General features: G+C 43.9%; 1 protein-coding gene across 1 annotated transcript in view; it reads right to left on the bottom strand.

Annotated features, from left to right (window-relative positions):
- Positions 1-26,988, bottom strand: part of PREB (prolactin regulatory element binding) — a 491,749-nt gene that overhangs the window by 140,102 nt on the left and 324,659 nt on the right. The window contains exon 7 of the mRNA XM_044062359.1: positions 1,333-1,405. Coding sequence (XP_043918294.1) covers positions 1,333-1,405 — 73 coding nt within the window. The remainder of the gene's footprint in view (positions 1-1,332; positions 1,406-26,988) is intronic.

Here is a 26,988-nt window from a genome sequence, read left to right on the forward strand (position 1 = left end):
TCATGTGGAGAGGCACAGAAGAGCTTATACAAAATGACACAGGGGGAGACCTACTTCTTTTAGATATGGAACAGTATGGGCATCTCAAAGGAAAATGTTGTCTTTTTTTATCTAATGCCATATTCTTTAAACAGGAAGAGCAGCGCTTCACAAAGGGATTGACTATGATACCTCTCAACCTCTTAGTGCAAGTAATCTGGACAAAGCCTGACAAAATGGGGGGACAAAGGCCTAAAAATAGGGATATATTTTAAATACTGCTCTTATACACTTAGAAAGTTGCAAAAATAACAGGCTTTGTTTTAACATACATTTTCTGAAGGATATGAGTCTGAAACTCAAACATATGCCATTATTTAATGACTTCACTCTTCAGGTCATCCCAGTGACTTGCCAGAAAACAAAAAAAAAATATGAGGAACAGATCAAAAATATGAGCCAAAAATCTGGACATTCTGCAAAAATCTGGGCAGTTGAGAAGTATGCTGACTATGTATATTGCTCATCTTGACCTTAACAAGGCATTCAGCAATACAGTATCAAGGTAAGGCAATGATGTATAAAAATGTTAAATGTAGAGTCATATGTAACTCAGTTGAACAATGGTTAAGCAAAAAGATACAGCAAATGAGGGAGGGGTATCAACTTGTCAGTCCCAAGTGGGAGACTACCAGTGGTGTCAAAAAAGACTTTATACTGGAACATTTTGGAGTATTTTTTCAGATATAAATGTGGGTACTGGGCTCTGGATAACAAAATATGCATTTGACTACACAATGGGCACATTTGTATGTTAATGAATACAAAATGAACAACATTATGAATTCAGTAAAAGCTACCAATGCTATACAAATTGGTATCTAACAACAAACAGTTGCTTTAGTAAAAATGAACACACCTTTAATGGTACCATCTTGAGCCTAGGCAAAATTGCATATATTACAGCTACAAAAAATTAGCAAAAAACACAAATGTAACACCTTCAAAGAAAATCTGGAGACAATGACAATGAATGTCAACTTTGAGCATTGTGTAGCTCTTAAGAGCTATGCAATAATCTCCCCTTCCAATCTGATGCAGTTTCTCTCTGTTCACACTAAATATGGGCTTATGATAACGAATACCAGTTGGTCTTAAGCCCCCCCAAAAAAACAAGCATATGAATCTAAGCTAGACTACAAAAGAGGTAAAAGAAAAGAATGTTAGAAAAAAAAGAAAAGTTAAAATATGCAACTCAGTGGTAGGGACATCAGAATCCAATGTGCTTCCTAGTTATTGATATCCTAGTCATGGAACACTATAAATACCAGGTGACAGATATTAACATCTTACCTGCAGTGAGAAGGAGATGTAAATGGCCACAGATCCCGTCACCGTTCCCAAGCCAAGAAATGTTCCAGAATCACTGAAAAAATAAAAGAAGCATTGACAGCAGAAAGTCTTGAACTATGACAAACTGTAGGTTGTAAAAGATATGCAAGCAAAGACTACTAATAGGGCAGAACAAAATGTCATAAAATACCATAATTATATGTAAGAATTACAGAGGGTGACTCTTAACCATCATTTCATAAAATAAAAAAGTACAGTTGTGCAAGATCTTACCATAATGGTAGCTGTCCTTCTCTTCCTGCATAAATTATTAGAGAAAAGTGTGAAAAGGAGGGGATCTAGAATGGAACCTTGTGATACACCTAGAGTAACCGGCAGTACAGGAGATATACTTTGTTGCCATTTTACAGCTTGCTGGCACCCTGTTAAGTAGTCTATGAACCAAGTAATTGTAAACTGACTAAGGTTTAGTTCTAAGAGTACTTGTATACGTTTCTTATGAGAGACTGTATCGAATTATTTTGATATTATCTAGAAAGATGGAGAAAACTATTTTACCATTGTTCCTACATTGATTAGTTAAGTTTGTGAAACTCAGTAGGGCAGAAGTGGTATTGCATAGGGCCGAAATCCATGTTGGGTTTTGGATAGCAGGTTGTTTTCAAGGAGATACTGCATAATTTGCGAGTGGATGAATCTTTCTAGAACTTTAGAAAGGGGTGACAATACAGCTATTGGCCTGTATTTGGACAGTTGTAATGATTTTGCCGTTCTTCAATTTCTCAAAATCTTTTGGGTTTCTAATACTATGACAGGAATGGACCCTGTTCCTAAGTCAAAGTATAATCAGAGTTCATGAAATAGTACAGTTGTGTACCTACCATAAATGTAAATGTTCGAGTGTATTCACTGTTGCAGTCATTACTCTTGGGTCATCCTGCTGGCAGGCTACCCGCAGTCGGTCAGAATTCCAAAGTCTAGGTCCGGCGTCGGTTGCTGTCGCCTCTTCCCTGACGTCAGTGCGCCAGGGGTATAAAAGATGCAGCCGAAGCCATTTTCTTCAGTTTTTCTTGCCCCAGATGTCAGGTGCCCCCAAAGTGGTAGGCTAAAAATATTATGCCAATTAGCATGCAGTACAATAAACATTTCCTTCATCTACAAGCAAATACACCACACAGGTTGTATAAGATAGAGAAGTATAGGTAAGTCCCAGCAAAGAAAAGGGGGATGGAGGGTGGGTAACATGGACTGCAACAGTGAATACACTCGAACATCTACATTTATGGTAGGTACACAACTGTACTATGTTCATCGTGTTTCACTGTTGCAGTCATTACTCTTGGGTTGAATCCCAAAGCTAAGTCTGGGTGGCTGGGCCTAAATAGGATTAGGAGAGGCTATAAGGCCTTGGAGAACTGCAGTTGTGAAGCCTGCTCTGGATTTAGAGTAGAGAGGTAAATGGTAGTGCTTTGTAAAAGTGTGCACTGAACTCCAAGTTGCAGCCTCTAAAATGTCTTTGGTTGGTACTCCTCTGAGAAAGGCTGCTGAAGTGGCTGCTGCCCTAGTAGAATGAGGCCTAATGCCCTTGGGCACTGATTTGCCATGTTGTGAGTAGCAGAAACGAATGCAGTGGCCTATCCATTTTGAAATAGTCTGTTTTGAGATAGGCTTTCCTTGAGATCCTGCAGCATATGCCACTAAAAGTTGCTCAGTTTTTCTGAAAGCTTTAGTTCTGTCCAAGTAGAAGCGTAGTTGTCTGTGTATGTCCAAGGAATGCAGAAGTCTCTCACCCTTATCCTGTAGGTTTGGATAAAAGGTAGGCAAATGAATGGTTTGGTTAAGGGCCACACTGGACACTACCTTAGGCATAAATGTTGGGTTCGTCTTTAGAGAAACCCTGTCTGGATGGAAAATGATGAAAGGTTCCACAGCCATGAGTGCCTGTAACTCTGAAACTCATCTTGCAGAGGTTATTGCTAGGAGCAGAGCTGTTTTCCAAGATAAAAACTTTATATCAGCTGTATTGGCTGGCTCAAAAGGCCAGTGTGAGTTTTTCCAAGACATAATTGAGGTCCCATGCAGGTATTGGGGCTCTCTTTGGAGGTCTTATGTTTTTGGCCCCTCTGAGGTACTGCCTTAGCAATGGATGGGAAAAATAGGAGGCTCCACATTGTAATGAGCTGAAATGGCAGAGGCATGAATTTTAATTGATGAAAAGGGTAGGCCTTTGTCTAGCATCTCAGTTAGGTATTGTAAAATCTGAGGAATGTTTGGTACCGATGTGTCAATTTCTTGTGCCTGGTTCCAAGCACATAATCTTTTCCATTTTTCTGCATACGATTTTCTGGTACTGGGCCTCCTGGCCTCCAAAATAACATCCATCACTGCTTTAGAGAGAGGTGTGCTTTGAATGGTTGCATTGTCTGCCATGCTGCCAAATTTAGGGTCCTGAGTTGGCTGTGCAGAATCTGATTGTTTCGCTGGGTCAGTAAGTGAGGAATTGGAGGCAATGCCCAGGCCGGGCCTTGAGACAAGCTTTTTAGGATTGGGTACCACTGCTGGCGTGGCCAGTCTGGGGCAATCAGAATAATTCTTGGCTTATCTTATCTGACCTTTAGGAGTACCTTGGGGAGGAGAGGCAGAGGAGGAAAGGCATATACTGTTAGACTTTTCCAGCTGAATGACACAGCATCCACTTTCCATGCTTGTTTGTCATAAGTCCTTGTGCAGAATTTCTGTAGTTGGCAGTTGTGAGGGGTGGCAAACAGATCTATATCTGGGCATCCCCATTCCTTTGTTATCATGCTGAAGACTTGTGGATCAAGTTTCCACTCGTGGGGATCCATAAGGTTTCTGCTTAGTTCGTCTGCCAGAGTATTGTTCTTTCCTGGCACGAATTGTGCTTGCAGGTGTACTTGATAAGTCAATGCTGTGTTCCACAAAGTCATGGCTTGTCTGCAGAAGGGGTAGGAATGTGCGCCTCCCTGCTTGTTTATGTACCACATGACTGCAGTATTGTCCGTCCTTATCAGTAGTTGTCCTGGATGGAATAGATCCTTGAAAGCTGCCAGGGCATTCTGAACAGCTAGCATATCTTTTTGACTGATATGTAGATGCATTTGGCTTGTGGACCATGTGTCCTGAATACATTTTCCTGCCACGTGTGCTCCCCAGGCATAATCTGATGCATCTGTTGTTATTGACTGCCTGGCTGTGAGTAGAGTGAATGGCTGTCCCTTGATGAGGTGACAGGCATGAGCTCACCATCGAAACTCCTGTTGCAGGCAAGGAATGAGGATAATTAATGCTTCCAGGCTTTGATAATGTTGTGTCCAGACACTTTTTAGGTACCATTGAAGTTTCCTCATATGCAGTCTGGCATATGGAATTAGCAGAAAGCAGGATGTCATGAAGCCCAAGGACTGCAGAATTTTTCTTGCAGATAACTGGGTCTTCGTTGCCAACATTTTGAAGTAAGAAGTTTGTTGCCTTTGTTTGTCTGGCGTGAGATAAGTCATCTGGGCAGTTGCATTTAAGCTTGCACCCAGGAATATTATCTCTTGAGAGGGTACTTAGTTTTGATTTCTTTTCGTTTACTGTGTACCCTAGGCAAATTAATAATCTTTTTTACGAACGCCAGATGCTTTAGTAGAGTGTCCTTGTTCTCTGCTTGTATAAGGCAGTCGTCCAAGTAAGGATAAATCTGAATTCCTCTTTGCCTGCAAAATGCAATTACTGGTGCCAGGCATTTTGTGAAGACCCGGGGCGCAGTAGATAAGCCAATGGGCAGTGCAGAGAATTGGTAGTGCACTGAGCCAGCTATGAATCTGAGGTATCTTCCGCAAGATTGTCTGATTAGTATATGCAGATATGCCTCTTTTAGGTCCAAAGTTACAAGCCAAGCATGGGCAGAAGCTGCTGCAGAGTTAACATTTTGAATTTTGGAATGTCCAGAAATGTGTTTAGAAAAGACAGGTCCAGTATTGGTCTTCAGGCTTTGTCCTTTCTGAAAGTCTTGAGTAAAATCCTTGTCCTTGCTCTTGCTGTGGTACTTGCTGAATGGCCCTCATTTGCATAAGGGACAAAATTTGTTTTTGTGCCTCTGCCCATTGATTGTGTGGCAGGTTTGGTATACCTTTTGCCTTTGGCAGGGTGTGAAAGTAAAACCTGTAGCCCTGGGACATTATATTCAATACCCATTTGTCCTGGGTCATCATGTGCCAATTTTGAGAGCAAAATGCTAGTTTTCCCCCTAAGGGGGCTGCAAGAAGATAAATGCTTGGTGCTGGCAGAGGCAAGTCATTGGGACTGTTTCCTGTATGGCTGTGCTTTGTCTTCTCCACTTTTGGAGGTAGAAGCGCCCCACTGTTTAGGCCTGTATGAGACCTGGGGCTGGGATCTGCCACTGGGATATCTGTATCTGCCTCTTTGTGGCCTGTCTGACACTGGAAAGGACCAATTCTTTGTAGGCCAGTTCCTGCTAAATTTTGGTGGCTGAACCTGTAAGAAATCCTTTACTGTTTGCATAGATTTCGCTTTGTCCTCCATTTTCTTCAAAACCTCCTCTGCTTTAACACCAAATAAAGTATCATGCTGTAATGGAGCGTCTAACAATTTTGCTTTAACATGATCAGGAAGACTTTGTTCCTTTAACCAAGCATGCCTCCTAATGACAGAACCCGTAACTGCGGCCCTGCAGGAGGCCTCCAGAGAATCAAAACCACATTGCAATAAATGCTTTCCCACTTGTTCAGTTGCATGCAATAAATCCTGTATTTCCTTATTTTCTGTACAATCAGAATTAGTCAACATTTTCTGTTTTAACAGTGACATTAAGTATTGCTGATATTTAATCATATGAAATTGACAATTTAAAGCCCTCACAGTCAAAGTAGCAGAAGTGTAAACCTTTTTCCCCCATCTGTCTAGTGCCCTTGAATCCCTGTCACAAGGGACAGGGTTTTTTTGCAGTAGCGGCCTTAAGCCCCTTGGGACCCTGAGAAATAGTTTCTGGGTCAGCAGCAGGGTTTTTATAAAGAAATTTATGTGAATCAGGATCCCTGTAGTATCTGTCTGGTTTAACAGGAGCTGGAGGTAAGGAGTCTGGAGAAAGGCCGGACTCTGAAAATACATCCTCTACAATGTCTAGCACAGGGGGAATAGCAAGAGGCCTGTGCTGAGGAAGTAAAAGAAAATCTCTAAGCCTTTTCTTTGATTCTGAGTAATCTTGGCTCTCCCATGGAAGTGCTCCCTTATGGTATGTAGGGTTTCCCCAAAAGAATAATCCTCAGGAGGAGAGGCTGAAGGAATGGATTCTTCAGCATCACAATCCTCATAGGGAGGAAGAGAGTATTCCTGTAGAGAAGAGGAGTCAGAGGAAATGGAAACCTGATCTGAAGAGTCATAGTCTGTCTCTTGCCTAGGCCTCTTGTCAGGAGGGGGATGGGAACCCCTGATCAAGGTAATAAGGTCTTCGGCCATTTTGAGCATCTGTTTCTTAGGCATGGAAGTCTGTCCTGGAGAATGCTGTACTTGTTTTTTTGTCTTTAAAGCTGCTGTAATCTTTGCTTTTGAAGCTGAAGTAGGCTTTACATATAGCTGTGTAGGTCTGAAAACACCCTAAGAAGCCGATGCCTGCTCAGCGGCTCCGGACCCATCTGAGGGAATGAATTCCGAGTGTCCAATACCTTGAGTATCCAGAGGCCTAGCTGGTTCCACATGGGAGTAGTCAGCGGCCTGTGGCTCTGAGGTAGCGGGTGTCAGGGGCTGCGAAAGCACCTCACTAAGAACCGGCGAACTGGCGACTGGCTTAGCGGAAGCCTCGTCATCGGTTTTGGATCTCGGATGCCTGTCCTTCTCTTTTTCCTTGCGTTTTTTAGAAACTCCGGTCGTCGGCTGTTCCGACAGCATTATGTAATTGAATTTTAGGCCAAAGGAATGATAAGCAAAATCAAACCGACGCTTAATAGTACATTTGTTGAATCTAGCACAAAACCGACAGCTAGCAACGTTATGATCAGGGCCTAGGCAAGGAATACGGTAAGAATGATAATCCTTATGAGGTATTTGCTTCCCACAAGAAATACAATTGTTAACTTTTTCTGACATAGTCTGGAGCAAGAAAAAAGTTTCCCCAACAGGGTACTTCGCTTTAATGAAGACTTTGGATCTGAAATTCGTCTGTGAAAATCTCAGGAGTTGGCCGACCGGCACTTGCGAACTGCTTTTGCTTCGGGCACCGCGTGGCAAGAAAGACAGAAGAAAATGGCATCGGCTGCATCTTTTATACCCCTGGCGCACTGACGTCAGGGAAGAGGCGACAGCAACTGACTCCGGACCTAGACTTTGGAATTCTGGCCAACTGCGTGTAGCCTGCCAGCAGGATAACCCAAGAGTAATGACTGCAACAGTGAAACACGATGAACATCAATATTGTTTCAATGTTTGATGTCAGCCAGAAGTGCTCTACGCAGCACCTGCAATGCGCCCAGTAATTTCTGTAATTCGTACAGAGTTACACGTATTGGTAACATATCTAAATATGATTGTAAATTATTTTTATAAACCCGTTGTTGCTACTGCTACTGGAACTGTCTGAGTATCTTTCTTCCATATTGCTCTAGTTTCTGCTTGCAAATCCTGGTCTTTTATGACATTGTGTCTCTCTGTACATAAGACACTGTAGTCACTGGGTGTAGCAATTTCAATAATCAATGCTACTTTTATCTTTTTTTTTCATGTACTACTATATCTGTTTTTCTTGCATCTATGTTTTGAACTGTTGGTAATGGATGATCCCATGTGATATAAACTTCATCATTTTCTATGATGCTTTGTTGCTCATATTTCCAGTACTTTCCAGCTACTTTAATATTATAATGTTTGCACAATCCTCAATGCAACAGTCTTGCCACATTATTATGCCTTTCAGTCTGCAGTCCTTCTGCCATCAGTATATCACAGCCAGCAACAAAATGCGCAACCGTTTCCAATTCTGTTTTACAAAACCTACATTTGCCAGTCTCTCCTACATGTTCAATGGACTTTGTAAACCAATGTGTATGTAGTCCACTATCTTGGGTCACCAGTATTAACCTTTCATCCTTTGGTTTAAATTCACCTCTCCTTAATCATTCCTGCATCAAATCCTGATCAACATGAGGTTGTTCCAAGAGTTTCCTATACCTGCAACTATATTTATGCATTTTCCACATTTTTTACCTTCTTATCTGATCCTTCACCTTATATTCTTTCTTTTGTTTTTTGACACATTCAGTTGCTGCCTGATTTTTATCTACTTCTGGTTTAATTTCCATTTCTGCTTGTCACCGATATGATACTGCTAACCTAAGCAGGAAGTCATCTTAGACTTATTCTCCTCATGTTTCAAAACTTTCACTATGTTTGGGTCTTGCGAGGTCAGCAGATGTGTATGCAGTCTCACTATTGCAGAACTACACATGTAGTCAATTTTGAGGAGGCCATACTGCCTTCAGAATGGGGAATATATAGTCTTGGTACACAGTGACTTCTGTAAATCATTTGATGAGCATAAAGCATCCTTCTTGTTCTTCTATCCAAACTATGCAACACCTTTTGGGGCCAGTCAATCACTCTATGTTACGACAGGAAGAGGAAATTGGTTTATAGCATGGACTTTGTTTCTAGATGTCAATGCTGTTTTTAGTATTAATTTAGGTCTTCTAAACTATTCCTTACTGAGTTTTATTTGCATTTGTTCACATGTTTTATTGTTGATCCTTCATCAATTCCCAAATATTTATACACTCTTTCTTGCTCAAGTTCTTTCATATCACATTCCTGTTCCAAACTGATGTTTTCTTGGTGCTGCAGCTTTCCTGCTTTAAAGGTTGCTTTTGCATACTTATCAAAGCCAAACGCCATTGTTATATCATCTGAAAAAGTTCTGACCACTTACAGTTGTGCTTTCAGTTCCTCATTTGATGAACTACAAAGTTTTAAATCATCTACAAAAAGAGGATATGAAGTCTTTACACTTTGTTGTTTTCTGGGAGCCAAATTATAGCCATGCCTTAATCTGTTAAGTAGACAGCTTAATGGGTTAAGAGCATGGCAAAAGACCACCACCCTGTAATATCCTCCCTTTGAATTTTTATCCCTGGAATAATAATTTGTCCTTTATCATGGCTTAACTGTAAAGTTGTTGATTACATTACAGCGACCATGAAAAAGTAGCAATCAGTGTAGAGTGTATCTTGTATATTTTTAAGCACTCTTTTATCCATGAATGTGGGATACTATCAAATTCTTTTTTGTAGTCTATCCATGCCATACTTAGATTCTTCCCCTTTTTGCAGTTCTCCATTATGGCTTTAATTAACAACAAATGATCCTTTGTTCTATATGATTTTCTTTTATTACCTTTTTGCTCTATTGCCATGATTGAGATTTCTTCTAAATTATTATAAATTCTGTCGGTATCAATTCTTGTATATAGTTTATATGTCATCGGAAGGCAAGATGTTGATCTATAGTTTTTAGGATGGCTTACAGGTTCGCTCTTAAGTAGGAGTACTGTTTTTCCTGTTAGCCAGGCTGTTGACTGTTCGGGGTGCACCATATAAATAGCTCTTACTCATGGCTAAATCTTCATGTAAAGATGTTAATACTTTTAACCAGAAGTTAGGTACTGCATTTGGGCCTGAGGTTTTCCAGTTAGGAGCTTTTCTTAACTTGTTTCATTCTCTATGGCCGTTACTTCACCCCACTGCATATTCTGTACATTTGAACTTTTTATTCTTTATTTTACTTTTTCTATCCATTTAGTACCTTTGTTATGCTCCCCAGAGTCTTCATAGATATTTCTCCAAAATGTATCTATTTCTTCTTTTTTGGTGATGTTTCAATTCCTTTTGCCTGGTTTCCCAATTCTCTATAAAACTGTTTTGGGTCATCAATGAATTGCTTGTTTTGCACTTTTCTTTTATATTTACCTATGTATCTTCTTTTTCTGCATGTGCTGATTTTTTTCCTGCTCGTCGCCATGCTGTGCAACTCCAACTGAAAGTCTGTATTGGTTTCCTATGGAAGGCCCTAAAGTATCTTCATCTGGAAAATGATCAGCTGTTTCCCACTCCACTGGTTTTGCCTTAATTTGGGGATCCATTGCTCTATTGTGCTGAGTTGTTTTCTGAGTTAGATGTTCTACACTAAATCCTTCACTTCACAAGTAATCCATAACTTCAGTTTCTATTTCTTTAACTTCTCTATTACTAATCATTATTTCTTTTCTTTTTTTTTTTTTTGAATTGTAAAATTGTCCATGTCAGGGTGCCTTTGTCTATATTTCTCTTAAATATCTTTTGTGCTGCTCTTTTTGTACCGATTAGTTTTGCTTTCTCCTTTGCATAAATCTTCTTCTGGCTTTTTCCCCGGTTAGGGGTCGCCACAGCGGATCATCTGTCCGCTCATGATTGGCAGTGGAGTTTTACAGTGTTGAGTTGCCAGCCCGGCGTCCAACCTTCCACAGAAGGCACACACACACTCACACCTAGGGCCAATTTAGAGTGTCCAATATACTTACTGCATGTCTATGGGATGTGGAAGGAAACCGGAGCACCCGGGGGAAACCCACGCAACCACAAGGAGGACATGCAGACTCCGCACAGAAGGCACCCCAGCCGAGAATCGAACAAGAGAACCTCTTGCTGTGAGGTGGCAACGCATAAATATTACACCATATTAAATCTCTTTCTTTCCCATGTCTATATTTCTTTTTCAGATGTCTCTTGATCCTCCTGTTTCTCCTTACTTTGGGGATTCATTGTTCCTTCATGCTGTGATGTAACCTGCTTTAGACTTTCTACACTAAATCTTTCACTTCTTAAGTATTCCATAACTTCATCTTCTATTTTTTCACCCTTTGTGCAATGGAACAATGTGTGAATTTTTCCAAATTGCTGGTACCTTTTGTTTGGAGATGGATCAGTTTATAAGATGGATACTTGATAGGAGATGGGACAAGCAGCCAAACTGAGATATTCAGCTTGTAAATTATCAGCTGCTAGGGTTGTTGGTTTGAGTTCTTTCAGTAGTTTTTTTACAGTGTGTGTTTGTACAGGTTCAAAATCAAAGGTGCTGCTATCTGAGCTTGCTGTGGGAATTCCTGTGAAGGTGGTGGAAAAAGAAGTTATGTACTCACCATAACTTTCCATCTGAGTAGCTGTACTTCATTCATCTTCAGCCTTTGGGCTTCGGATCAGATATGGATCCGATATGGATCCGACAGGGCCGCATGGCTAGCATCTTTGATCTGAGCTTTCAGCTCCTCCCCTCTACCCATAATGACCCATGTCTCTTTCCTCCTTTCAGACAGAGTTTGCTGCCCATAACAAGAAATAAACCCAACCCAACAAAGCCTTACCACTACAGATAAATAGAAACATGAAAAAGGCTGGCAGTAGAAAAACAGGCGATAGGTCCACAAAAAGACACAAATTTACTGGTAAGCGCTTTTGTTTGGTGTAATCACCATTAGACAAACCCAGTTAAAAACATTACCCTTATATACTAATTTGCTTACATCATTAGTGTTCAACAGCCAACAGAAAACTTTCCAATGTTTAAAATTTAAAAATAAACACTTGAAAATTAAAAGCATTCTTAAACACACAGAATTAATATATGCATATTCAGAAAGTCAGTGTGCCACACAGTCACAGCCCTTAAGGCTAAACAACACACTTAATACACTTGTAATAGGTGACTCTATTGTCAGACACACTGACGTCCCTCTCACCAGGCTGAACAAGGAGAAGATCACTGTAAGCTGCCTGTCGGATGCCAGGATCCGCCACATAACACAAGCACTCAGGTCACTCCAAAGCAAGTACAAATATGACTCCGTCATTGTCCATGCTGGTGTGAATGACCAGAGACGTACCTCCCTGGATTACATGAGCTGGGAATTTCTGGTTAAAGGTTTACAGTGCCTGAATATTTGAACTGTATCTTACTGAAATTGGTACACCTTGTTTGCTGTAGCATAGACTAGATCCAGGCCTGCTGAATATAGCTTTGTTTATATGCTTGTTGTTTGTTTGCTTGTTATTTCCCTGGAACGCTAATTCCACCTAATACGCGGCTTCTCAGCGCTTCTGTGGCTCACTAGTGATATCTGCATTGCTTACTGTACTTATTTCCTTGTTTCACTTGAAAGAAAGTTACTGTTTGTCGTTTTTGCATTTAAGTTACCTGCAACACATTGCACTTAAGTTACCTGGCACTTGCTCACTAAAGCAATTATATAAGTCAGCACTAAAAATTAAAAGCACTACACCCTCACTCCCCACTGGCCCTGGTTTTCAATTATTAAGGAATTCCCAATATTATTCTAGCATGTCCAAAGGTCAGTTGTCAATCTCCTCTCGGTCCAGCTGGTGAATCTGGGAATCTTGAGGCAATGTTACAACTGCCTCATGTACACAGACAACCCTCTCCTCCTCCCAACAAATTCCAACACATGTGAGAGATGCAACCATATAGCCAAACTGGAGGCTAAGCTCTCTCAACTCAGTACTGGCATAACCAGTCAGGAGGAGAAGGAAACCATACTCACTACAATTCCAGTCTCACATAGACCTACCATGACAGCAAACCAAACACATAATCACACAAAAACATACTCGAGGCTCTAAATAAAGATCTGCGAAGCAGCAGAGACCTCCAAAGCAGACACCCAAGCAGCCGCTACCCCAAAACAAAACACGTGCAACACATATCTCACAAAGCCAGTGTGCCAAACAGTCACAGCCCTTAAGACTAAACAACACACAGGATACACTTGTAATAGGTGACTCTATCGTCAGGCACACTGACGTCCCGCTCACCAGGCTGAACAAGGAGAGGATCACGGTGAGCAGCCTGTCGGGTGCTAGGATCCGCCACATAACACAAGCCTCAGGTCACTCCAAGGCAAGTACAAATATGACTCAGTCATTGTCCATGCTGGTGTGAATGACCTGAGACGTACCTCCCTGGACTACATGAAAAGAGACATAAAGGAGCTCTCTGAGCATGTAGCCCAGGCCGGTATGACCCTGACCTTGAGTAGCATCTTACCCTCACCAAGAATGATGCCACAATATGAAGACAAGATGATCAATTTCAACAATTGGCTTAAGTACTGGTGTCATTCAAAGGGGATCCAATGCCTGTCAGCTTGGGATGATATGCTCGACAAGCCACGATGCTTCGCTAGGGACGGCTTGCACCTGTCACCCTGGGCTTTGGATATTGGCAAAGGCTCTTGCTACCCCCATAGTGCCTTTTTTAGGCAAGGCTCAAAAGACAAACCCACCTCCATAGGTATCACAAGGGATAAGAAACTAAGAATAATGCTACTCAACGCCAGAAGTCTAAACCTCAAGATGCACACACTCGAAACTCTCCTTTGCATGGAGAACATCGATATCTGTGCAGTAACAGAAACATGGTTTAGGGCTCCGAAAGCACCCCAGCACTACCAGGTTATACCTCATACCATGCTTTTCGGTCCCAAAACTTGGACCGAACCACAAAAGGAGGGGGAGTATCGATATTCATCAAAGATACCCACACCTCCAGGTTGGTGGCAAAGCACGAAGCATCAGAGACTATCCATGTGCAACTAACAGTGGGTAAAACTGCCTTCCAGTTTATAGCCTGCTACAGACCACCCTCCCAAACCCAGGAACCCCACTCGGCCTTCCTGAGAACACTGGAAAATATGAAGGTCTCTCCAAACACCATTATATTGGGCGACTTCAACTACCCAAACTTAGACTGGGAGCATTACTCTAGCTCCAACACCCTAGCCCAAAGGTTCCTAGAATTTATAAACTCAAATGCTATGGAACAACTTGTTACCACTCCCACAAGAGGGGAAAACATACTGGACCTGATCATCACCAACATGGGGACTCTATGCTCCAGACCAGAAGTGTATCCCTCACTGGTAAGATCAGACCATAAACTAATCTCACTGGATATTCACATCCGACCCCACCCCCTGCCCAGAAAACCGCAGTGAAAAACTTCTCTAAAGCAAATTTTACACTCCTCAAAACTGAGGTGGAATCCTTCAAAGCCCCCGGGCCTGTGGAAAATACAGCCCAGACCGCAGAATCCTTTATAAACGCATTTTATGAACACCTTCAGGAATGCATGGATCATGCGATCCCAAATAAAACCAAGACCCAATCCTCCAAAGGCAGACGTCCTGTCTGGTGGACCCCAGCCATAAACAAACTATACAATAGAAGGAGGAAGCTACTAAATGATAAAGCAAAATCCCAAAAAGGGAAGGCATCACTGATCAGTATTAGCAAAAAACTACGGGCACACATAAAATTGTCTAAGGCCAGCTTCGAGAGAAAAATTGCACAGGACACTAAGGATAATCACAAGGCTTTCTTTAGTTATGTTAGGAACCTGGGTGGTAATTCCCAGATATGCTCAGAATTAGTCCAAAATGACAAAAAATACACCGAACCCACAGACATTGCCAACATCCTAGCTGACAGGTTCAGCGCAAACTTCTCCCCTCCCCACCAAAAGGGCAAATATCTATCCCAGCAGAGTGCTGCCCCCCTGACATCTCAGATGCTCAGGTAAGAGCCGCCCTCTCCAAAGCAAAAAACACAGCATCAATGGGACCAGATGGTGTCCCGGGCTGCGCCCTACATGAACTCAAAGAAGAGCTAAACCCAAACATAAAACTACTGTTCAATCTCAGCCTTACTACAGGATATGTGCCCAAAGAGTGGCGTACAGCAACAGTGGTCCCTCTCCATAAAGGTGGTGCCTCAACGGATCCTGGAAACTATCGCCCCATAAGTCTGACTAGCTTGGTCTGCAAAGCTATGGAAAGGATCATCATGGACCTCATAAATAAAGATATTGGGGACCTACAAACACTGGATCCTACCCAGTTCGGCTTTGTTAAGGGCACATCCTGCCTCTTAAACCTGGTTGATTTCTTTGAAACAGTCACCAAGGCCATTGACGAGGGGAAGGTGGTCCACACAGCCTACCTGGACCTCGCAAAAGCCTTCGATACAATACCCCACTCGGGCATTATAGATAAGCTCACCAGCTTAAATATAAACCCCTATGTCACTAAATGGATTGCAAACTGGCTCAAGGACAGAACCCACATGGTTAGAATTGCTGGAGCCATGTCAGACTCCAAACCAGTTACAAGTGGTGTCCCACAAGGCTCAGTCCTGGGACCTCTCTTGTTCGGTATATATTTCTCGGAGGTACAGGCCAACACGGAAGGACTGTGGCTGACCAAGTTCGCAGATGACTGCAAACTGGGTGCCATAATCGACTCTCCAGCCGACACAAGCATCCTCCAAAAGGGCCTCATAGAAACAGACAACTGGTGCCAGTGCCATGGCCTCAAGCTAAATGCCAAAAGTGTACAGTCATCCCCTTTGGCAAAACAAAGTGCCCACAAATTACCACATAGGTGGAAATCCATTAAGTACAGAAGAAGTAATTAGGGACCTGGGGACCCAAGTTGATAGCAATCTCTCATTTGACAACCACGTGGCCAAAGTGGTTAGAAAAACATTTTATATAGCCCACCTAATCATGAAGGGATTCACATCTAGATCAGGGAGGTCATCGTGCCTCTTTACTCATCCCTCATCAGGCCCATAATTGAGTACAATGCCCTTTGGGATGTACCTTACCAGACACCTGCAGCAACTGGAAAGACCCCAAAAGTACCTCACCAAGAGGATCAAAGGGCTCAAACAGATGCCATATGCTGCCCGGTTAAAGAAACTCCAGCTCTACTCAGTGGCATACCGCCTGTTCAGAGGCGATCTGTGCCTGACGTATAAAGCCATGTCCAACCCGGAATTAATGGACATGCTGCACCTCAGAAAATCCAAATCCCATCGAGCTACGCCGAGAGACTTGAACCTCAGCACTGAAATAAATAGGACATGCTGGAGGGACAGATTCATAACCCAGAGGCTCCCTTCACTCTGGAATAAAATCCCAGTCCAGGTTAGGCAGAGTCCCTCATTGACTCTCTTCAAGAGGAATCTTGATGAGTGGATGGAAGATCGTAGGTTTACCCCGGGTATCACTTCTGTGTCACTGTTAGATAGAGGCACAGTATACTAACCTCGAAAAAGGGCATAGCAAAATAAATTTAAAATGGGTGGCGAAAGCCAAACACATTCTGGCTAGGCTTATAAATGCCCTAGGGCAGATAGCCTGGTATGAACCTATGAACATAGAGGAGCTCTCTGATTTGTGGCCCAGGCCGGTATGACCCTGACCTTGAGTAGCATTTTACCCTCACCAAGAATGACACCACAGTATAAAGACAAAATGATCAATTTCAACAATTGGCTAAAGTATTGGTGTCACTCAAAGGGGATCCAGTGTATGTCAGCCTGGGATGACATGCTTGACAAGCCACGCTGCTTCGCTAGGGACGGCTTGCACCTGTCACCCCTGGGTTTTCGAATACTGGTCAAGGCTCTTGCCACCCCCATAGTGCCTTTTTTAGGCAAGGCTCAAAAGACAAACCCACCTCCTTAAACAACACAAGGAAAAAGAAACTAAGGGTAATGCTGCTCAACGCCAGAAGTCTAAACCTCAAGATGCACGCACTCGAGGCTCTCCTCAGTATGCAGAATATCAATATCTGCAGTAACAGAAACCTGGTTCAAGGCTCCCGAGAGCACCCCAGCACTACCAGGCTATACCTCATACCATGCTTTTCGGCCCCAAAACTCGGACCGAACCACAAGAGGAGGGGGAGTATCCATATTCATCAAAGATACCCATATCTGCAGGCTAGTGGCACTGCACGAAGCATCTGAGACCATCCATGTGCAACTAACAGTGGGCAAAACTGCCTTCCAGTTTGTAGCCTGCTACAGACCACCCTCCCAAACTCAGGAACCCCACTCAGCTTTCCTGAAGACACTGGAGAATATGAAGGTCTCTCCAAACACCATTATAGTGGGTGACTTTAACTACCCAAACATAGACTGGGAGCACTACTCAAGCCCCAACAACCTAGCCCAACGGTTCCTAGAATTTATAAACTCAAATGCTATGGAACAACTGGTCACCACTCCTACAAGAGGCGAAAACATATTGGACCTGATCATCACCAACATGGGGACTCTATGTTCCATACCAGAGGTATACCCCTCATTGATAAGATCTGACCATAAATTAATCACTATGGACATCCATAACCCGTCCCCACCCCCAGCAAAGGAAACCACGGTCAAAAACTTCTCAAAAGCAAACTTCCCACTTCTCAAAACCGAGGTGGAATCCTTCAAAGCCCCAGGGCCAGTGGAAAATATGGCCCAAAATGCAGAATCCTTTACAAACGCATTCTATGGATACCTACAGGAATGCATGGATCGTGCTATCCCAAATAAAACCAAGACACACTCCTCCAAAGGCAGTAGACCTGTCTGGTGGACCCCAGCCATAAATAAGCTGTACAACAGAAGGAGGAAACTACTACATGATAGAGCAAAATCCCTGAAAGGGAAGGCAACTCTGATCAGTACTAGCAAGAAACTACGATCCCTCATAAAATCATCTAAGGCTAGCTTCGAAAGAAAAATTGCACAAGACGCTAAAGATAATCACAAGGCTTTCTTTAGTTATGTCAGAAACCTGGGTGGAAACTCCCAGATATGGTCTGAGTTAGTGCAATACGACAAAAAATACACTGAACCCACAGACATTGCCAACATCCTGGCAGACAGGTTCAGTGCAAACTCCCCCCCACCCTCCAAATGAGCAAATGACTATCCCAACAGAGTGTAGCCTCCCTGATATCACAGATGCACAGGTGAGAGCTGCCCTCTCCAAAGCAAAAAACACAGCATCAATGGGACCGGATGGTGTCCCGGGCTGCGTTTTACATGAGCTCCAAGAAGAACTGAACCCTCACTTAAAATCACTGTTCAGTCTCAGCCTTACAACAGGATATGTACCCAAAGAATGGCGTACAGCAACAGTGGTCCCACTCCATAAAGGTGGTGCCACAACGGACCCCGGAAACTATCGCCCTATAAGCCTAACTAGCCTGGTCTGCAAAGCTATGGAGCATATCATCATGGAACTCATAAACAAAGACATTGGTAACCTCCAAACACTGGATCCTACCCAATTCGGCTTTGTTAAGGGCAGATCTTGCCTCTTGAACCTGGTCAATTTCTTTGAAACAGTCACCAAGGCCATAGACGAAGGGAAGGTAGTCCACACAGCCTAGCTTGACCTTGCAAAAGCCTTTGACACAATATCCCACTCGGGCATCATAAATAAGCTCACCAGCTTAAATATCAACCCCTATGTCACAAGATGGGTTGCAAACTGGCTTAGGGATAGAACCCACATGGTCAGAATTGCAAGTGCCATGTCAGACTCTAAACCAGTTACAAGTGGCGTCCCACAAGGCTCAGTCCTGGGACTTCTCTTGTTCGGTATATATTTCCCTGAGGTACAGGCTAACACAGGAGGACTATGGCTGACAAAGTTTGCAGATGACTGCAAACTGGGGGCCATAATCGACTTGCCTGCTGACACAAGCATCCTCCAAAAAGGTCTCACAGAGACCGATAACTGGTGCCAGAGCCATGGCCTAAAGCTAAATGCCAAAAAGTGCATAGTCATCCCCTTTGGGAAAAACAAATAGCCCACAAATTACCACACAGGTGGTAATCCATTAAGTACAGAAGAAGTAATTAGGGATTTGGGGACCCAAGTAGATTGCAATCTCTCCTTTGACAATCACATTGCCAAAGTGGTTAGAAAGACATTCTATATAGCCCACCTTATCATGAAGGGGTTCACATCTAGATCAGGAGAGGTCATTGTGCCCCTCTACTCATCACTCATCAGGCCCATAATTGAATACAATGTCCCATTTGGGATGTACCTTACCCGACACCTGCTACAACTGGAAAGACCCCAAAAGTACCTCACCAAGAGGATCAATGGACTCAAACAGATACCCTACGCAGTTAGGCTAAAGAAACTCCAGCTCTACTCAGTTGCTTACCGCCTACTCAGAGGCGATCTGTGCCTGACGTATAAAGCCATGTCCAACCCAGAATTAATGGACATGCTCCACCTCAAGAAATCCAAATCCATCAGAACTACACGCTCCAGTGACTTAAACCTCAGCACAGAAATAAATAGAACATGCTGGAGGGACAGATTCATATCCCAGAGGCTCCCCTCACTCTGGAACAAAATCCCAATCCATGTCAGACAGAGCCCCTCAATGACCCTCTTCAAGAAGAATTTTGACATTTGGATGGGAGATCGTAAATTTACCCCTGGGATCTCTTCTGTGTCATTGCTAGACAGAGGCACGGTAAACTAACCTTAAATGGGCTATCTTCTGTGACCTACTATACAGAGGCACAGTCAACTAATCTAAGAAGGGTGGCGAAAGCCAAACACACACTGGCTAGGCTTGTAAATGCCCTAGGGAAGATGGCCTAGTATCAACCTATGAACCTATATATATGTAAATATATTCCAAACTGAGACCCTTAACTGTGTGCACACTTATTTACAAATTGGTTACCTATCACAAACTTTCCTTTTCAAAAACTATTAATAGAAATCATTTCATTTAACCCAGGGGGTGAACTAGCGTTCAAATAAATTTGCCACCATGTTTCTTTATTTTGTAATATTCATTTCCATGGTCTACCTCCTGGGTTCCTTGGAACCTGATACAGTATTAGAAATTTAAAACTAAGTGAGGGAAATTTATTCACATGTTTGTATAGAGCATTAGTGTCCCTGTGGTGTGAGATGTCATAAAAATGTTCATATATTTTTTGACATAGCCTTCTTTGAGTCTTTCCAACAAAATGCTGGACACTGTACACAAAAAGCAAGATATACTACTCACTTTGAGTAGCAACTGTGTCTTCCCCTTATAGAAATACTTTTATTACCTATATTGACATTAGACCCTTGAAAAACGTGGCTACATTGATTACACATACCACAAGGGACCATTTTCCCAATGTTGTTCTGTTCATGCTTCTCCAAAATGTTATTAATATTTAAGCCCCATGATGATTTAACGCCAATGATGTAAGCAAATTAGTACACAAGGGTAATGTTTTTAACTGGGTTTGTCTGATGAAGTTTGGTGATTACACCAAACAAAAGCGCCTACCAATAAATTTGCATATTTTTGTGGACGTATCGCCTGCTTTTCTACTGCCAGCCTTTTTTGGGTTTCTGTTGGTTTCAGTTCAGTGATGCTTATCACTGTAGATAAATGTCATACCCTGAGCCAAGGAACATAAAGAATGGCCATGAGAGGTACACTTCTTCAACACATGGTCAGAACAATAGTGACAAGCCAGGGGGAAGGAGGGGGGATGGTTGAAGACAAATGAGTCTATTTTAGTATTTTACACTAATGCTTGATTGTATGTACACCAGTCATTAATTTATCTTACAATGATTATGATACTACCAATTCATACCCTTTAGTTATATTAATATGTTTATCTTTTAATAACTTCATTGTATGTAACTTTGTGGAGCTTTTCTCCCCAGGCCTCCACTGAAAATGAGCTCTTTCTAGGCCCAGTGGACTCTCCCGGTTAACAAATGCAATAAATAAATAAATAAAATGAAGTACAACTATTCAAATTGAACATTATGGTGAGTACATAACTTCTTTATCTAAAGTAGTTTACTTCGTTTGGTCTTCCCCTACCTCTGGAAATTATATCCCACTTGTAGTGGGAAATGAAGGTAAGAGATGAAGACCATGTGGCGGCACAGCAGATGTCATCCAGTGAGACCCTGGACCAGAAAGCCGCCAAAGTAACCATAGACCTGGTAGAGTGTGCTTTCACCTGACTCTGCAGAGGGAGCCCTCTTGCTAAATAAGCTCTGGAAATACACTGGGATACTTTTGAAAGGATTTGGTCCTGTGCAAGTAGAAACGTAGTTGTCTATGTACATCTAGCAAATGCCATTTATATTCACCCTTGTTCTGGAAATTTGGAAAAAATATTGGCAGATTGATAGATTGATTTATGTTAGCTTCAGAGGCCACCTTAGGCAAAAAGGATGGATTAGTACGTAAGGAGACTCTATCCTTATGGAAGATCATATAAGGTGCTTTGATAGAGAAAGCTTGGAGTTCCAACACTCTCCTAGCAGAAGTGATGGCTACTAAAAATGCAGTCTTCCAGGATAGGTACTCTAACTCAATTGTAGCTGCAGGTTCAAAAGGGGGAGAGACTAGAGCCCGGAGAACCAGAGTAAGGTCCCACGTAGGTGTTGGATCTTTCACTGGAGGATGTAGCAGCAAGGTACCCTCAAGAAAGGTCTTGCAGAGTTTAATTTAGAAGATGCTAAGGAAGTCATATTGTCACCGATATGAAAATTAGAAATAACGGCAAGTTGTACTTTTATAGTGGACGAACTGGCGCTCTGCTGGAAAAGATCTGCTAAAAAGTCTAGAACAGCAGAAGTGGGAGCCATAAAGGGGTCTAAAGCACATTGTAAGGTGCATATACAAAAACGCTTTCATTTGCTACTGTAAACTCTTCTGGTGGACTTGTGAACTGCAACCAGAATCTCCTTAACGGTGGAAGATAAACCGGGAGTCCTGGCAATCAGGAGAACTGGGGCAGCCAGGCCGTGAGCTTCAGACTGACCAGATCTGGAGGAGGTATCCCTGAGGGATGTGAAATAAGATTTGGAACAGGATCCAGAGTCCAAGGTGGAGCTATCGCGTGAGACCATAGGGATGGGAACCAGACATGGTGAGGGCAGAATGGGGTAATGAGGATGACAGTGCCCCCCAGTCTCCGAGCTTTCTGATGAAACTTGGAGATCAAAGGCAGGGGAGGACAGGCATGAGTAGACCGGGTGGCAAACATGAACCAGAGTGTCTCTGGGGGCTTCCCCCTGAGGGGGGTTCAGAGCGAAGAACTCGCTGCACTTCGCGTTGGAAGGAGATGCGAAGAGATCACAGCAAGGATGACCCCACCTGAGGAAGATCCACTTTGCCACTGAAGGGTTCAGAGACCACTCATAAAGCAGAAGGATAGACCTGTTAAGCCTGTCCATGAGAATGTTGGACCGACCCGGAATGTGCTTTGGTACCACAAAACGACTGGAGATCACCCACTCCCACACTTTCATGGCTTTGTGACAAAGGGGGTAGGATCTGATTCCCCTGGATTGTTGATGTACCAGACTACTTACATACTGTCCGTCTGAATGGCAAACATCCCTAGAGGAAGATGGGCCTGAAGAGCTTGCAACGTTAGAAGCACTGCCCTCATCTCTAGAATGCTGATATGCAAACTGGTCTCGGGTAGGGACCACGTGTCTTGGACCGTCCGTCCTGAGCAATGCACCCCCCCCGAGCTGGGACACATCCATAGTCACTGTGGCTTTGGGCAAGGGTGGAAGAAAAGGACAACCTTTCGTAAGGTCCAGAGACTGAATCCACCACAGAACGAAGTCCCTGCACACCCAAGATATTCGGACAGGGTAAGACAATTGTTGATCCAGAAGAGACCACTGGATGGCCAGGGTCCACTGAAGAATCTGCATGTGAAGGCATGCTAAGGGCAATAATTGGATCGTAGCTGCCATAGATCTCAAGGCGCTGAGGACTGCTTCCACCGGTGGCACCTCTGCATGAAGAACCTGTAACACATGCAGCTTTAGACTGTGTATTATCTCAGGAGTGAGAAAAACCTGCATTTGTATCATATCCAACCTTGCTCCGATGAAGTCCAAGCTCTGAACCAGAGTCAGTGCTGATTTGGAAAGATTGATGGTAATGCCTAAATGTTTGGCTAAAAGCGGAGTCCCTGGCATGACATAGTAGATGCTTGGTTGGGGCAATAAAGAGCCAATCGTCCAGCTACGGGACTACCTGGATACTCTGAAGCCTCAGGTGAGCCTCTACTACTGCCATCAGTTTGATAAACACCCAGGGGGCAGTGGTGAGACCAAAGGGGAGGGTTCTGAACTGAAAATGTTTGTCGCCTAGCTGGAAGCGGCAGAACATCCGGGTGTGTCTGTCCATTCTGATATGGTAGTAAGCATCTTGGAGGTTGACTGAGCACATCCAGTCATTTTTCTGCAGATATAGCAGGACAGAAAGGAGAGTGACCATTCGAAATTTCATCTTGGTAACTACCAGGTTTAGGGTGGACAGATCCAGGATAGGTCTTAGGTACCCCGTCTTCTTTGGCGCTAAAAGGAACCTGGAATAGAACCCCAATCAGGACTGGTCTGGGGGGACCCTTTGGATGGCTCTCTTTCTTAGCAGCTTTTCTATTTCCAAGGCTGCTGCTTCCCTTTGAGTGGGTGGGACATCTGGGAGGTGTCTGAGAAGAAGGGGTAGCTGGGCAAAGAGAATGGAATAGCCTCTGGATATGATCTGCAGCACACAGCAATTGTTTGTAACAGACTCACATGCCACTGGGTGCAGTGAAAGATGACCCCCGACTGCCTCCAGAGAGGAGCAGTCGGGCAATCCTTCAAGGCTGCTGCCCGGTTCTGTCTGGGAAAGGTTCTCGAGACACAGTATTTTTTGGGCCCCCTCTGCCTCTGGGGTGGTGCCTATTGCAATCCCCTCTGCCTCTGGGAAATGAGTTGCCTGAGTGTCCTGGGAAAACATCTGAGACTTCTGGAACTACATCTTCTTCGTCCCTTGCTGATTCCTGGAGAAGGATCTTTGGGGGGGGGGGGTGGATACAGATGGCAGACAGAGTCTTCCTGTCCTTCTCATTCTGGACCAGTGTCTCCTTCACTGACTTCCCAAAGAGGGAAGTACCGTTATATGGGGCATTGGTAAAAGATGCCTTGAAGGGTCAGAAAATTGACACAGCCAGAGCCAGGAAGGATGCCTAATGGTGATTCTGGAACTGGCCGCCCTCGCAGCTTCCTCCATAGCAAGGGAGAGGAGGTGCATGGACATACTGAAGATAGCCTTCAGAGTGGCCATGTGGGTGGGGAGCATTTTCTTGTCCTCAGGCGACATGGACTCCAGGGTCAATTCAGTGACCTACTTGACCAGGTCACTCGGCAATCGCGTCAGGTGTGCAATGTAGTTCAGTGCCCTACCAGCAAAGGTCGCTAAAGCATAAACCCACTTTTTGAAATGGTCTAGCGTACGTGACTTGCCTTCAGGCGGGTGGACCGCAGAGCTTTCCTGGGTAAGCCCTTTGTTGGTGGCCACGGCAACGACCACAGCATCAACTGGGCACCATTTAAACCAATGCATTCTGTCCGACGGAGGGCTAAGGACTTTGTCAGGTTGCTTTGGGGTGGGCTAAACTATGTCCGGTTCCTTCCACGCCTGAGATGTTATAAGAGCCACTAAGGGATCTGCAGGATGGGACACTCAGGAAGTAGGTAGGCCCATGCCAAATGCCTCGAGAAACACTGCTTCATCCGGGGTTGGCTTTTGGGCAGATCATTCCCCCCTTCTTGCGAAGGATTTCCATGATGTTTCCAAATGAGACATCCTCGGGGAAGGATCAGGAGAAACCTTCCCCTTCCTCCACATCAGTGTCTAAAGGGAGGGATTCTGAAGGGGAGTCCAAGTGCCTCCTCTTCCACATTCTTTTGCGCGGAGTCTCCTCAGTGGGACTCTCTGAAGAGGACCCGCAAACTTCCTGCTGCTCTCCAAGCAGAGCATCCCGGGGCAAAACTGACACAGTTGGTCCCTGAGAGAACAAGACAGTCAGGACCGTACCCAATCCATAGGGGGTCAGGGCTGAGTCTGAGGAGGAGATGGTCAAAGGTCTCGAAGGAATCAAGAGGACCCTCTCCACCACATCGAATGCAGAGGGGGAACGGACCTCCTTAGCAAATCCCAATGGAGCCGTACCCCTCTGATCAGACAGGGGAGTCGGAGCCGAGACCCTAGGAGCCGAGATACCGAGGGAGACACTGTGCTGCGACCCGCTCAGAGCAGACAGCTCCCCCTCGGATCAGACCCCGAGAGGACTAAGGCTGCAAGAGCTTGGATCTGACCAACTCAAGGCAACGGTCGGCGTCGAGGAAAAGGGAAATACCCTCTGCGTTGACCCCTCGACCCCGAGGGACCTCGGATCTAAGGGCTCTGAAACCGCTGGTTGGATTGGAGAAGGAGTTACTGGAGAGAAAATAGGTCACGAGGCACACCCTCTGGAGGGAGAGGGTGCCGGAAAGTCCCCAATCTGGATTTGGTTGCGGATATACTTCCACATCATCTTGTCCATCTCCGCTTCACTAAGGCTCCTGGTGGAGCGGGATGAAGATGCCACAGAAACAGGCCTAGATACACACTGGGGGTGACAGGCAACCTTACCCTAACAACCTCCAGCTCTGGGGAGAATCTTGGGGAGGTGAGGGGAACTAGGCCTGGAAACAGAAGCCACTTTCGGTGGAGGACCGGCTGGCGCAGAGAGGTTGGGAGACTATCTTTCTTGGTCTTCTCCACTTCCACAGGCCTCTTGGTGGGAGTTTGAGTCCCTGAGGCCTGTGAAGGGGAAGACCCTGCAGTAGCTGGGTTAGAAGAGGTGGGAACGGCTGTTCCTGATACGGGCATAAGGCCCTTGACAATTAGTTTGTTCCTCCTGTCCTGAAGTGTTCTGGGGTTAAACCCAGCGCAGATAGGACAGGAGGTATCAAGATGTGCGGCTCCCAGGCATGCCACACACAGATTGTGGCCATCATCTGGAGAGAGCTTATGGCCAGACTCTGAGCAATGCTTTAAACCAAGTTTGGGAGTTTCAGACATTATCTTCCAAAGGAGGTCCAAACACTCATTCACACTACAAAATAAAGGAAGAAGAAGGAAAGTTTTTTTTTTAAACCGACAACTGTCACACAGGAAGGATAGGTAAAAAAGAAGGAGAAGGTAAGATTATAGTAAAGACATTACACACAAACCCTCAAAAAATTCGAAAACGAATCACCTTACTGTTAAGAGCAAGGATCACTCTACTTGCTATATCAGCGGTAAACTAGATTTGAAGGGAGGAAGGAAACAGGGGCATTATGGGTAGAGGGAAGGAGCTGAGAGCTCGGATCAAAGATGCTAACTATGTGGCTATGTTGGATCCGAAGCCCAAAGGTTAAAGACCAAATAAAGTTAACTACTTCAAATCAGTTATTATTTGTGAGGGCTAGTATGGACTCTGTGAAATACTTACAGAGTCTGACTTGTTAGTGGTGTTTCCAGGTTGTAGGATTTTATGAACAGGGGTCCAGAACTTCTGAGGTTGTTTTGATGTTTAATTTGAGTGTCTTTGAAGTGATTAATTTTGTCCTATTTGATTTGTTTTTAGCTTTATTTCCAAGTTCTTGATATGCTTGTTTAGTCATTTGTGTTTTGCTTTCTTTGCCACAGATTCCAAGCTTTATCTCTTTCTCTTTTAATAGTGATCTGGTTTCTTTTGTTAACCATGGGGCATAGTTGGCCTTTATTCTTATTGTTCTTGGGGAGCTAGTCTATTCAGAATGCTCAGGAAAGTTAAGTTGAAGTATTCTACAGCTTTGTCTAGGGGGAGATGTGTCAGTGGTACCCAATTACAGAGTTTAACGGTGGATATGAAATTTTGAGTGTTAAAAAGTTTT

The sequence above is a fragment of the Protopterus annectens genome, chromosome 2.part1 (assembly GCF_019279795.1).
Source record: "Protopterus annectens isolate FY-2018-M chromosome 2.part1, PAN1.0, whole genome shotgun sequence".
Lineage (NCBI taxonomy): Eukaryota > Metazoa > Chordata > Ceratodontiformes > Protopteridae > Protopterus > Protopterus annectens.